The following is a 14,702-nucleotide window of genomic DNA, read 5'->3' on the forward strand; positions in this document are numbered from 1 at the left end:
TACAGGGCTGATGGTCCCATGACAGCGTGTCTAGTGATTATTTATTTTACCAGAACCACCCCAGTTCCTACCTAATTGTTGACCTGAGCTTTCAGATAGTGCTCTGCTTTGGTGAGCTATACTCACATCCTTTCAAATTCTACTTGTCCTTGAGGTTAGCCAGGGTCAGTTTCTGTTGCTTGTCAATGAAGGAATCTAATAAATATGTATTTATGGATAGTATTCTTAATACAAATGCAACTAAACTAGAAAAGAATATTAGGAAAGAAATCCCCACAGTCCGCATGCTTTCTAATCTTCACAGTTACACTACGTTCACGCTTCGTGTGTGTGTATACATCTGTGGATGTGTTTATATGCATACCTATAAATCATAATGTGTGAAAATAATATCCCCCATCCCAGCTATAATTCATGGTCAAGTTACTTTATTTGGGTCGGTCTCTACTGACTGACAAAATAGCTTGTACCTCTCCTTTGGATTTACACATTTCTTCAAAGCACATTACACTTAAACACAGTGATTATGTGGGTCGTCCCCCTTCTGTGTTCTCTATTTCCACCCTGTGGAAAAGAGCTGGGTGTAGATGTTAGATCCTCAGAGAGCAGAACTCTGTGGATGCAAAACAAACATAATGGGGATCAGCTCTCTGGCTCAGGGTTCAGGCTGTGATATTTTAGAACTGACCTTAATTTCTGCCCTGAGTTCAGCCAGCTGCATCTCTGCCATTTGACTGGCGAGGTCAGTGAGTCTCTTTAGTTCTTCTGCTTTCTTCTGACGAGCAGTCAGGATTTCCACTGCCAAATAAGGAGGAGTCATACATTAGGGCCAGAGATTGAAACATATTAAATAACCTAATTTCTTGGAATCAGTTCTCGCTCCACAGACTGATTGCTTTGTTGGACCATGACCGTGTTTTCTGAGTTGGTCACGGAGGCGGGTTCACCCTCTGTGCCTATTACCAACAACCCAGTTCCTCCTGTCCTCCTCCACCAATCCCCAAGCCAAATACAGTCCCTTCTGATTCACTGTACATTCCCACTCTACATTTTCTCCACTGGTGTATGACCTCACTTACGGAATTTAGACTTTTGAAGTTTGTTACTCTGAACAACGATCTCTGAAAAACAACACTTATTAAAATCCTCTCCGAGTGATACTGCAAAGACAGGAAGTTCACTAAGCAGAAATCATTCTATATGTGCTGCACTATTAAACTTTAACAGCAGCAGCCCTCTTGAACTTTAACACATACTCACTTAGGGTGACTAGTTATGTTATTGGAATCTGACATAAAACTCTAACTTTATTAGTTTTTTTGTGAGCCAAAAATATCTCTGCTTTTGATACTCTGCAGATATGTTTCCATTCAGGAAAGAAACAGAAGTTCTACCCCAGAGTGTCTTAGGTCTTTCTATAAGTGTCCCCAATGGAAAAATTTCGAGAGTGAGTTAGGCCAGCTAGAACTAGATTCGTGTGAATTTTTTAGCATCTGCACACATAGAGAAGACACTGGGGAGTACTCTGGCTCCAACATTTTCCCCCATCTTCAGATGAACTAAAGGTTCAAATAGATGTAGTAGCCTATCAGTTAGTTTGTGTCTGTGTGTGTATACCCGTGTTTCCCAAAAGATTATGGTGCTCAGAAGCAATCAATACAAACACACAGGATGAGATTTAAATATGAAGTTGGATCTTTCGATAGATAGACTTGTGGCTCTCTAATTTGACTCATATGAATTGCCTTCATTTCTTCGGGACAAGCATTTTGAGTTATAAGAAAAAACGTGTTCATCTAAGATGACATGCATGTCGGAATCACATTCTATGCTTGGCTGAACAAGGATCAATTGCTTTATTAGACCAGATTCACAGCACACATGCAGGGCCAAACAATAAGATTTCTGATTTTAACAGTTCTTATTATACAAAATGTCAAAAAGTAGTTACTGCAAAAGCCCAAAAAGAAGTACAGAATCCATCAAGAGTTAAGATTCCCTGCAAATCAGAAACCATTCTTTAGACAGACTGAAAGGCATTTCTTCCTTTTTTGTTTTTTTTGAGATGGAGTCTCGCTATGTTGTCTAGGCTGGAGTGCAGTGGCGTGGTCTCAGTTCACTGCAAGCTCTGCCTCCCAGGTTCATGCCATTCTCTTGCCTCAGCCTCCTGAGTAGCTGGGACTACAGGGGCCCGCCACCATGCCTGGCTAATTTTTTGTATTTTTAGTAGAGATGGAGTTTCACCGTGTTAGCCAGGATGGTCTCAATCTCCTGACCTCATGATCTGCCTGCCTTGGCCTCCCAAAGTGCTGGGATTACAGGCGTGAGCCACTGTGCCCGGCCCCAAGAGATTATCTTTTTATGCTGATATCAATATTGAGATGTTAATAATTGGTCTATAACTCATACAGCTTTATCATCTGCCAAACTCTGCTAATCATGCTTTGATTATTTAACTGGGGCTCCTCCTGGCCCCCATTTACAATACCATGTGGCTGGGCAGACAGATCTGTGCCTAATAGTCTTTCTGAATACAGAGGAGCTAGTGAAAAACTTGTCTGGATGATGAGAGTGAAAGGAAGTTTCATCTCAATGTAGACAACACATTGCTAAATGATGTTTCAGGACACCCAGTTGGACCAAAGGTCACAAAAAGGTGGCTCACTATCATTTTCAGCCAGAGTAAGTACATATGTCTTGTTTGGTCCACACATTACATTTACAAATTAATTGCCCACATTTAAAAATCAGAAGATTCCATTTGAAAGCTGGCTCTCTGGCATCTCTTAAAGTACTGGAATTTCTGGCCATAGTTGGTCAACATTACTATATGGTGACAAGTGGCTGAAGCCAAGAAGCCACTGCCCTCTTTAGATGGAGTTGGGTGCCCAGTGTGCCACAGTTTCTCCCTGCCCCATTGGCAAATTAATGTTACCCATCTGTTTCCTGCGAGCATCTCCAATCACTCTTGGGACTACGGTGTGAACTGCACTATGTAGTTCTTTGTGTCTATGGCACCTAGTGCCTGCTTGGTACATAAGACGTATGCAATATGCTTGCTGAGTGAAGAATTCAATGAATGAATGAATCTATTACTTAAAGGGAATATCTAAAGAAGGATGGAAGTTCCTTTTCCACAGGGGTCACTTAAGACTGTTTAGGATCCATACCTTTGATTGGTTATGTTATTTGTGTGCCATTATAATTCAATATATGGATGGGACTAACATCTGCAGCATGAAAAAACAATTCAAGTAGGAAGATGAAATGAGGTAATAAGAGCTCTTCCCTTTTTGCACACATATGGTGTCAGGCCCTGTGCTAAGTGCCTGACATGTATTTTTTCATTTTATCTTTACAATAACTACTTGAGATGGATATTATTATTACTGTTGTTGTTGTTGTTATTATTTTTAATACAGGGTCTCTCTCTGTTGCAAGTTCTTCTTGCAAACTAAAATTAAAAAATTAATTACGTGCCAGGCGCAGTGGCTCACACCTGTTATGTAGCACTTTGGGAGGCTGAGGCAGGATTGCTTGACTTAGGAGTTTAAGACTTGCCTGGGCAACAAAGCAAGATCCCATCTCATCAAAATAATAATAATAATAATAGCAATAAAAATCTGAAGGCCCAGACTTGAAAAGCAGCTAGTAAAGGGGTCATTAGACCCTCAGTGATGACACTGTCCAACAGATCTGACTTTTCTTCATGATCAGTTGTGACACTGGTGACAATTAGGGGTCATTGTTCTTTTTGATTAAGTAGAACTTAGGCATTCATACCAAACAAAAGATTTTGTAGACATAGATATAAATGGGCCCTAAAATAGGAATGCAGGTGCAAGATCATCAATAAAATCTGAGTTTACACTCATGCAAATGTGCATGGAAACGAATACTTTGCATCAGCAAGTGTTGAAATGCGTTTTACATATAGTCTCATTAACATTTCAAAGTCTTTCATTATGAACAAAGCCTTAAAACTTGAGATCTAAAGCCAATATTCTTTGGCTGGAGGGGGTGAACATTTTCACCTCAAAAACATCAATCACACAAACAAGAAACAAAAACAGATCAGATCTTAAGCTTCATTGATCCTGTAATTTACAATAGAATAGTAAGTATGTTTTGGAAGCACCATCCTTTCAGAAATCTGTAGAGGGAGACAATTCTGTACAGCTTAGGTTTTCACTGCATTCAAGACTTAATTAGTATTATGTATGTATAAACAGTATCTGGTATGCTGAATCCACTTTCTCAATAGGATTTATAAACGCCTTCAAGTTTTTGAAACACATTGGAAACTTGATCATATTATCTGAACCATAGAAAATCTTAAGGCTGGCCGGGCGTGGTGGCTCATGCCTGTAATCCCAGCACTTTGGGAGGCCAAGGCAGGCGGATCACGAGGTCAGGAGATCGAGATCATACTGGCTAACATGGTGAAACCCTGTCTCTACTAAAAATACAAAAAAAAAAAAAAAAAAAAAAATTAGCCGGGCGTGATGGCAGGTGCCTGTAGTCCCAGCTACTCTGGAGGCTGAGGCAGGGGAATGGCATGAACCCAGGAGGCAGAGCTTGCAGTGAGCCGAGATCGCGCCACTGTACTCCAGCCTGGGCGACAGACTCCATCTCAAAAAAAAAAAGAAAAGAAAATCTTAAGGCTTCTCAAAACAATAACCCTAAGCAGCAAATATGCTCAAAATCCCAACGTGGGGGCCAGGAGCCAGAGAAGTGGCTCTTCAAGCACAAAGTATTTTTTGAAATACTTTTTATTCCTTAAAAATTCTCGTGAATTTTGCATTCTACTTCATAATTTGTTTGTGTTACTACAAATTTACAAAGTAATGTTTTCTTGCCATATCTCTAGTGAAATTGACACCTGTGCTTACCTGTGTATAAACATGAAGTTTGAGACCCTAGCACTACAACACACTTGGTTTCTTGTATTGTAAAATCTGTGTAGGAATTGATCACATATTGTAGGGTTATTGTGGAAATACATGGAATAACATATGTGAGGTGTTTAGTATAGTATACTCAAAATGCTAACTCTGAATATTATTGATAAAGTGAGATCTCTTCATCTAGAATATACTTCCTCTTTTTTGCAATTACATGACTGTTCACTAATATCGGTTCCTACACTCTATAGATACTGATTTATTTACAATAACTCATTTAACAAGTATTTACGAAGTACCTGCAGTATTCTCAGCACTGGGTTAGGTGCCATGAGAGATTTAGGAGCTTCTGTTATAATTGAGAAAATATAGTTTATAACCTCTACAGGAAATGTAAAGTGTGAAAAATACTCTTGAGACCACAGAGAACCAAGTTAAAGACGGTGGTTGTAAAGACAGTTCTGTAGTTAGTGGGGAGAAATTCCATGGTTCCTTCTATCTGTGGAGAAGACATAATGTGGATATAGGCTTGTCATTTGAGAGATGCAATAGAACCCCTGACCTCCATTTTTTTATTGTAATATGGGGGGTTGGGGTAATTTACTAATAAGAGCTCTTCCCTTTTTGCACACATATTGTGTCAGGCCCTGTGCTAAGTGCCTGACATGTATTTTTTCATTTTATCTTTACAATAACTACTTGAGATGGATATTATTATTACTATTGTTATTATTATTATTATTTTTAATACAGGGTCTCTCTCTGTTACCCAGGCTGGAGTGTAATGGCATGATCCTGGCTTGCTGCAGCTTAAACTCCTGAGCTCAAGTGATTCTCCCCTCTCACCCTCTAAAATAGCTAGAACTATGGGCACATGCCACCACACGTGGCTAATTTATTTTTTTAGAGATGGGTTCTTACTATGTTGCCCAGGCTAATCTCAAACTCTTGGCCTCAAGCAATCCTCCTGCCTTGGTCTTCCAAAGGGTCTGGGGTTATATGTGTGAGCCATTGCCAGGGCCTAAGGAATATTAGACTTTGAGAAGTCAACAACATGGTTCAGGGACACATAGCCAGTTAGAGATGGAGGCTGGACTTGAACTCAGTTCTGCCTGCCTCAAAGGCATACAAATGGGCTTCCCCTGGGCTAAGGGTAGTTCAAAAACCAGGACCTGCTGTGCCAATTACTGAAGTTATGTGAACCCTGTCAGCCAATCTAGCAGTTTCAGCTAGCCTGAAAGCTTGGTGAGTGCAGGCTCTACATTTGTCTGTTTGCTGTTTATCCTGGACACAAGGAAGCCCATGTATTTACTGATTGAATAAGTTTTTTAAAATGAATGCTCTCCAGAGATGCTCCAAATTCCACAGGTCTTGGCATCAAACACTATCATATTCAAGAAGGAAAAATGAGTATATGAAACCCGAGGTCTTTTGTTGACCTCTAAGAAAAGTGATGATGTGCTAGTGACTTTCTATTTTGGTTCAAGAAGATCATTTGTGTCTGTGTTGGTTGTTAGCATTTTTATCATTAGGATATGCAACCAAAGTAAGCTATACTTGAGAAGTAGGGAAAATCCCAAGTAGTGTATATTATCTACTTTTACTGAAGATATCAACAAATTTCATAAGAATAAACTAATTTCACAATCAAAGAGATTGTTTAACTACCTAAATAGTCCATAGCTTTACCCTGGATCACATTAGTTTCATTTAACAAAGCTTGCTGTGTTTCACAATTCTAAAATGTTGCTTACAATTACTTAGATGCCTGACTAAAGGAGGTCTGAAATGAATACCAAAATAATTTAGAAAACTGTGTAACAAAAATAACGATAGCTATTTTCCATAAAGTGACACTTGAATTATGGCTTAGGTCCAGACAAGAAAAATAGAAAAGAATGAAGAATCTAGTCTGATCTTTCATTCTGGCAAAAGAAAGACATCACATCAAAGGTAAAGGGACTTCACTGAAATCTGGTTAGGGGCACAGACTGCCATTTATCCAATTCATCTTTGGGTAAAGATGAGGAATTTAAAATGCCCAGGAGACAAGAATTGTAAAACTAAATCCCAGCTGAAAAATATGGTCTTAGGGGCCCCATTAACACAGCAAACTAAATTCAATAATAAGAGAGGGCCTTGCACATTCACTTGTGGTTTGATGTTGAATCTGACTGAGTAATCTTGTCTTTGTTGAAATTTCCAACTTGTGAGCCTCAGTCTATTTAAGACGGTAATTCTTCTCTACTATTCAAGTGACTTTACCACAGTGGAAAAGTTTAGAAATCAGCATAAAGAAAATAAAACAAGTCAAATCCAGAACATTAATATTTTATGTTAAATTTAGGATTAAATTTTGCAATGATCAAGATAATTTGAGCATGTTCATTATTTAAACAGAGAATTTGGTACATTAAGCAATGTGATTTGTGATTTTCAATTTAAAATATGGAATTTTCTTTTGCAGTTTTAAGTTGGCAGGTGTCAGTGTATTTGACGAAGTTCATGAACAGAACTGGAGTATTTTAAGACAACTCTGTTTAGTGTATCTTTAATTTTGAATTATTAATCTTATAAGAGTTGCTTAAAAGCTTAGGAACACTTTGCTTGTTAGGTTTGTGAGTTTGCCTTGTCTGACGTCTGAAGTGCTTAAGACAAATCAGATATATGAAATTTATATATGTAATTTAAAATGTTGAGGGGAATTTAAGTAATTAAGTTTCAAATGGGACTACTTTTCTAGGAAAATTTAATATGATAAACTTAATTGAACCTAAAAAAGAACTAGTAAAAATGATGATGAGATTTATAAGTTATAAAGAGTTAAAATTGTCTTAAAATCTAACACTAAATTCAATGTCATTTTAAATCCAATTAACTATAAGTTCTTTATGCGCACAAACATCCCTTTGGACTTTAGAAAACTCAACTGACACCTATTATGTACTGTGTGTCTATCCTGCCATGCACTCACCTGTATGAGGTGAGTGTTAACAACTATATCCTGCCGGGCGCGGTGGCTCAAGCCTGTAATCCCAGCACTTTGGGAGGCCGAGGCGGGCGGATCACGAGGTCAGGAGATCGAGACCATCCTGGCTAACACGGTGAAACCCCGTCTCTACTAAAAATACAAAAAACTAGCCGGGCGAGGTGGCGGGCGCCTGTAGTCCCAGCTACTCGGAGGCTGAGGCGGGAGAATGGCGGGAACCCGGGAGGCGGAGCTTGCAGTGAGCCGAGATGGCGCCACTGCACTCCAGCCTGGGCGACACAGCGAGACTCCGTCTCAAAAAAAAAAAAAAAAAAAAAAACAACTATATCCTTTTGCCAGATGATGTAAATGAGGCTTCCAGGGGCTAAGTGACATGCCTAAGGTTACAGAGTTCATAAGCCAAAATTTCAGTATAAATTTTAGGACCCTGCTCAGAATCTGGTGTCATTGTCAGTCTGACCTATGGATTGCTTCTGATTGGGAAGCTCCTAATCAAATAACCATGTGTTGTCTACTTACTGGCTTCTTCTTTAACTTTATCCATTTCTGCCATTAATGAAACTTCTTTGTCAATGATGCTGGGGAAAAACAAAAACAAAAACAAAGCAAAGAATGCTTAATCAAAGATAAACTTTTAGTAAGCACTGAAAGTAAAAGAAAAATTATTTTCATTAAACAAAATACAAAATTCCCATAAATATTTCTATGTTACAATGCCAGCAGTACACTCTGCCTCTCCAAAAAACGAGGCAACATGGAAGGGATGTTCCCAAGGATTACATAGTGACATCTGCTGATTAAATCATTGTCAACAAACCTAAAAAAAAGTCTTTTAGACTTTCAGAATTGTGCTGCTTTGAATTTAAATTTGGGAATATTTTTGTCCTATGCATTCCAAAGTTCCAAAACAATATAATAAGAATTTGAAAAGCTGGCACTTAGGTCCTTAAGAACCGTAGTTCCCAGTGTCTCTGTGCTCCACCCTGAGAGAGTCTGGCTGGGAGGGAAGGAGATGGGCCCAGTTCTGCTGCAGATGGTCCTGGGACCATACTTTGCGAAATATGATCTGGGCCAATCCATCCACATGCACAACATGAGTCTCTGCTTTTCTCATTCTCCCGAGTAAGCATCTCAAGGTTCTAATGAACTTTTTCTTATATTTCATTTATTTTTTGGTTAGTTGTTTGAAAAGTTATTATCTGCATAAAGCTAACAATGATCTGTCCCAAAGTTTGCTTCTCTCCTATCCCATCCCAACTCCCAGTTCTCTAGCTCCCCTCCCAGAAGTAATGCATCATGACAAATTCCTTATATGTCCTTTTACAGATTTTTATGTAGGAAGGAGTGAAGAGAGGTTTCAGCAAAAAGGCAGGGAGCTGTGCAGGGTGAAAAGCCTGGGGAAAACCCCCATGGTGGGTGAGCACAGATGTCAGATTCTCTTTATATTTTTAGTTTAGTCATAAATATTTAAATATATATCTTTAAAATATAAGGACTTTTGGGGACCACAATCATTTACTATAACACCTATAAAACATTCACAATAATTTAATGTTTTCAGATATCTACCTAGTATTCAAATTTCCCCAACTGTCCCATAAATCTTTTTTTCTTTTTAAACAGTGTGTTAAAACTAGGATCTAAACAAGCCCTGTTCATTCCAATTGGTTGACTGACTCTTAAATCTGTTTTAATCCAGAGGTTCCCTCTCATCTGTTTTCTCATCCCCTTTGCAATTTATTTGTTGAAGAACTTAGGTTGTTTGTCCTGAAGAGTTGTGCAAAGTCTGAATTTTGCTGATTACACCTCCATGGTGTTATTTAGCCTGTTCTTTTGTATTTCCTATAAATTTGTTATTAGATGTAGAAATTTGATTAGATTCAGGTTTTATTTTCTTAGGAGGAACACTTGATAAGTGTATTGTGTCATTATGTGTGTGCTGATGGAAGTATACGATATGAACTACTCCACCTGAAAAAAAATCACATTGAGTTTCATCAAATTTCTACATCTAAAATGGCAAATTTATAGGAAATACGAAAGACATCTCTCTTTTTTATGATCTTAGCAGCCACCGTTGATCACTGCCTAGATTTATACGGTTTGCAAAATTGAGATATTCACGTTCTGTCACTCCTTCTTCATTTATTTCCTGGAACTCTTCCATAAAGAGAAACTTTATCAATTATTTGGTTATCCTGAAGTACAGTTTGTATAGGTAAGGCAGGATGAATGCTTGATTCTCCCCTTTTATTTTTCAAAATGATAGTTGGTTCCTTAGCATCCTTCAAACGTAATCAAGAAGTTTTTTTGCTTGTTTGTATATTTTAATTATACATATTAATTATAAACTCATATTTAATGTGCTTCAATACACTGTTATCATCTTTATTACTCTCAGATTGTTCCATCACATGGACTTTTTCTTCTCCATCAGATGTACTTTTGCAATTTAAAGTGTGTTGAAAACTTATTTCTTCTGAAAAATTTTGCAGTTATTTGTCAAGGTAAGAAGTGACTTCTGGGATATATCTATAGCAGTTTGGGGGCTCCTCAACTAGATTGTGCAACGTAAATGCTTGAAGAATAAAGGACTGTGTGCTGAGGAACTCAGTTCTTCCCAGCCAGGAAACCCTAGTGGAAAGGACTAATTGCACAGTGCACGGCACGTGCTCCAGAACTGGACTCTAAGCCTAGTTCCTCAACTGTAGACAGCATCAGCCAGCCCCATGACACATATGACTTATGGTCACTGGATATGGTTACTTTGGTGTAACCAATGTATCAGGATGCCTGTCCGTTATCTATTGACATTACATAGGTATGTCCATGTGTTTCAAATATAGGAAATGCATGATAGGAAAGGTGTACGGTGAGAAGGAACTCTTGATCTCATCTCTGTCCCAACGTACTCAGTTCCCCTCCCTGGAGGTCTCCAATGTGATGAGTTCTTGCATTTCCAGAGACTATCTATGTAATCAACCAGCATATATTCAGTAATTGTATGAAATGACAGGTTGAGTCAATAGGCTTTGTGCTCCTGTAATTATGAGCTTCTCTGCCAAGTTCACAAACATAGCCATGACATAGGCAACTGTGTGTGTGTGTTTTCGTTATTTATAACCTTCTTAGAGAGGGGCACTTCTACCTTACTTTAGAGAAACAAAGACTGTTCAAGACATGCTGTTGGGGAGATATGGGGAGAATCTACAGATGCGGAGCCAGAAGCCCAAACTACAAATATATGGTTAAGCTACTCTGCTTGAGGACATGTTTTGAATTTTTATCCCTCACAGAAAGGGAAGAGAGAACAGAGAAAAGTCAGCACGATGACATTCTTTGTGGGAGAGCTGAGAAGGATGTGAGAGGACCTGCCAGGACTTACTGGGGAAATAGTGAAAAGCAGATAGAGAGGAAAGAAAATGACAATGGCAAGAAGAAGAAATTAAGATTCCCTTCCTGAATCAACTAGAAGGCTTTATAGAGTCCCTGGGTTTGGACAGCATGCCTAGCACACACTAAGGGAAATAGCTGCATGTGACACAAGACTGGCATGTCCTCAGATGCCCAGTGGACGGGAGAGGAGCAGAATGCAGGCAAAGCGGAGGCCCTGGAGGCTTGGGAATCCTCCCACCTGTGTGTGGGGTTGGAAGAATGGTGTGGGCAAGGGCCTTTGCTAATTTCTTTATCAGCTACAAGACCATCATAACACTCTTGTTGATCAAATTTGTTAACATAACTTTGTGCCCAGAGAATTTACAAGATGGACATTTGGGGTATAATACATGTCCCCAGGTCTAACGCGTATTAAACAAAGCTGGGTATTTATATACAATGGTTAGTTCAGGCCTTCTGGGCTAGCAACAGGAGGCAAGAGGGTTTACACAATAAATTGTTAATCTGCTTAATGCACACCCTTGAGGATGTGAAAGAGCCTGTGAAGTTGGCATCAAACCAGGCTTCCATTCCTCTGGGTATTTCCATAGAAGATCGTCCTCAAGCATCGTAGTAATTCAAGCTCTGCTATCTATGGGTAGCTGCTTTCAAAACTCATGGGCACAAAGGTAAGCCAGTGATCTCTGCTGACTCAGGACCCAGCTTGGAGCTGATGAACTGATGCAAACCACGATCAGGGGCCAGCCCGGGGCAGATAAACCCAGCCTGCCCTTGAGAATCTCAATGTGTAGACTTGAGGGTTCCTTAGGTTTTGCTTTCCAGGCAGTAGGCTTGTCAAGGGAAGAATAATGGTGGGAAGTGGATGTGGAGGAAGTAGTAAAGCCAGCCTGTCCTTTGGCAGGCTGTCAGACAGCGAGGAGCCAGCCTCACATCAAGTGAGTGCCAGACTAAAAGAAGGTCAAAGAGGAAAGACCGTGCCTAAATCCTTCTAAATGCCCACAAAGCCTGTGGTGTCTGGGTGTGTCACATCCAGTTTTGGGAGTAATTTCATCGGTGCCATTTCCATGATCTGTGGAATCTTCTTAGAGGTACCAGGACAGAGATAGACGTGTGTGGACAGTCAAGTGTGGCTTGACAACTCTGCAGGCTGAGTAAGGACAGAGGGCACTTGGCAAAGCCCTGGTTTAGAGTTACCAGATATGGAGGGAGGAGCGAGTTCCTTGGAGAGCAATGACATTAAGGAGTTGATGAGTCACAGAAGAATCACAGACCGTATCATGAACCACATGCCTACTGTGGAAGCTGCAAGGTCACACACTTGCTTTCGAGGTACACCTCTGCAGACACATATCAGCCCTCAGTTGCCTCAAAATGTGAGCTGATCACAAGGAACACTTTCTGAGTGCAGATGGTAGGCCAGGCACATTAGGTAGAGCGCCAGTGCCTTCCTGGAATGATCTCATCTAAGCTTCCTGACATCCCAGGAGGAGTGACCCTGGCTTTCTCCTTGCCACAGGGGCTTGAAACAAACCCTTCCCTCTGCCTTGAAGACAATTCTTCTGCTTAACCTTGTTTCTCCTCATTTAATCAGCTCTGATCCTCCTTCAGGTCTTTGCTTCATCGTCACTTCCTTAGAGAGCTCTGACTGAGTTTTTTAAAAACTTCTGTTCAATGTCATGATCTTAGACTATTATGGGTTGCTCAACAAAAATTTCTTGGTAGTGATGAATATAAGGGAAGACAACATATTCATTTTTCTGTGGCTTAACAATAATGAAACTTACTAACTAGTACATTGTGGTGCCTGCACATACATCACATTTATGCAAAACTTTATATAATTTTCGTCACTGAAAGAATTTAATCATTTGAGACATAAGCTTATGAGTAAAGGGGTCATGATACTCACCAAACACACAAAGTTTGGCTGAGTTAAAACAGACAGTTTGCAAACTGTGATGGTTTAATTACTGAAATTTGTTCTCCCACCAGTGATCATCTGAAATGCTAAGTTCTGAATGTTTTTGCTTTTCAACAGTGATCCTGAGTACTTGACAGAAATATATAACCCTTTAATTGGCTTTCCACTGGCCACTAAAAGTTTTCTAAATGGTTGGGTAAAGCCCTCTGGAGGGCACCAGGCACATCAAACATGTTCTACATAAACAGAGCACCCATAAAATCCACGAGGACCTCACATGTTTCAGATATGCCCTTTCTCCTTCTAAAAACACATCTTCTCATTTTAGCCAAACTGCCTGGGTAGTAAAATTTTATTTTGTTGCCATAAAAAAGCTTTTATTATCAAAGCAATAAGGTGTAAGGAGGAGATTACCATGGTAAAAGACTTTACAGTTTATTATATAGTTAATCACAGAGATAAAGTGTCATTTTATAAAAATGTTTCCACTGTCTTGATTCTTTTCTATAGAGGACTAATAACAATAATGAAAAGAATCAGAAAGCCTCTTTAGTAGTAATAGATTTATCATTTTCTGCCCTGTGAAAGGCTCTTTAAATTTGGAGATGGAGGCATTGAGTGACAAAACTGATTCATTTGGAAGCTTGGGTGAGTCATGTCGGGCCCAATGTTCTTCAAAAATAAAGATGCCACCATAGAGAGGCAGCCACAGGACCATCAATGTGGTTGATAAGCTGTAGAGCAGAACCTGCTGGTAGATACTGAGGAATGAAAGCAGAATTTCAAAGGGGAGGTGAAGAACTCAATCTGTAACAACAGCCAGAGTTAGATGTTAAAGAGTTAAAACCAGGCCACATTCCATCTTCCACGCATTTGCCTCAGGGAGACTAGAGTGAGAGGAATTGCTGGGGACCATCTGATCCCAGACACTTTTGCTGCAGAAACTTCTTGTGGGGAAAGTACTTCAGTTGGAGCTTCCTTAACTCATCATCTGCCAAGCTGACAATTGCAGGATGGGAGCATGGGGAGGGAGGCAGGCCCAAAAGGAGGGAACTGCTGGGGAGAAAGGATGCTAATGAATGCTAATGAATATTTCAGCCTTCCTGGCCTCTACCAAATAGCATAAAGCATGCCAAAGACTGATAAGCCCTACAGCCAGGCTTCCCTACATAAAGAATTTCCATTTCTTTCACTAAAAAGAAAAGAGTGCTAGAAAATCATCTCTCTCCACTGTGGGCTCTGTTCCTTCTTAATGCAAAGGAATAAGAACTGTGACCAACAGTTCTAACATCCCCTGAGAGGGACATCATCTGGGCTGATAGCCTAGTAGTGCCCACTGACCACCACGTGGGCCTTGAGCTGGGAAGCTACAGTTGCCCCGTACTAGCTAGAAATGAGCATCTGTACCCCTTCCCTTGCCCACTAGTTGCAAGACAGGAAAACTTCCTTTATACATTTAAGGCATGATGTACTGTTCCCATGAGTACCATTT

The 14,702-nt window shown here is 39.8% G+C and overlaps 1 protein-coding gene across 8 annotated transcripts in view; it reads right to left on the reverse strand.

The window, feature by feature from the left end:
* Positions 1-14,702, reverse strand: part of SPATS2L (spermatogenesis associated serine rich 2 like) — a 177,946-nt gene that overhangs the window by 10,410 nt on the left and 152,834 nt on the right. For all 8 annotated transcript variants that reach the window (XM_033232043.1, XM_033232047.1, XM_033232041.1 and 5 more), the window contains 2 exons: positions 8,413-8,471; positions 689-798 (listed from right to left, as the gene is read on the reverse strand). In XM_033232043.1, coding sequence (XP_033087934.1) covers positions 689-798; positions 8,413-8,471 — 169 coding nt within the window. The remainder of the gene's footprint in view (positions 1-688; positions 799-8,412; positions 8,472-14,702) is intronic.

This window comes from Trachypithecus francoisi, unplaced genomic scaffold (genome assembly GCF_009764315.1).
Source record: "Trachypithecus francoisi isolate TF-2019V2 unplaced genomic scaffold, Tfra_2.0 Lachesis_group13, whole genome shotgun sequence".
Lineage (NCBI taxonomy): Eukaryota > Metazoa > Chordata > Mammalia > Primates > Cercopithecidae > Trachypithecus > Trachypithecus francoisi.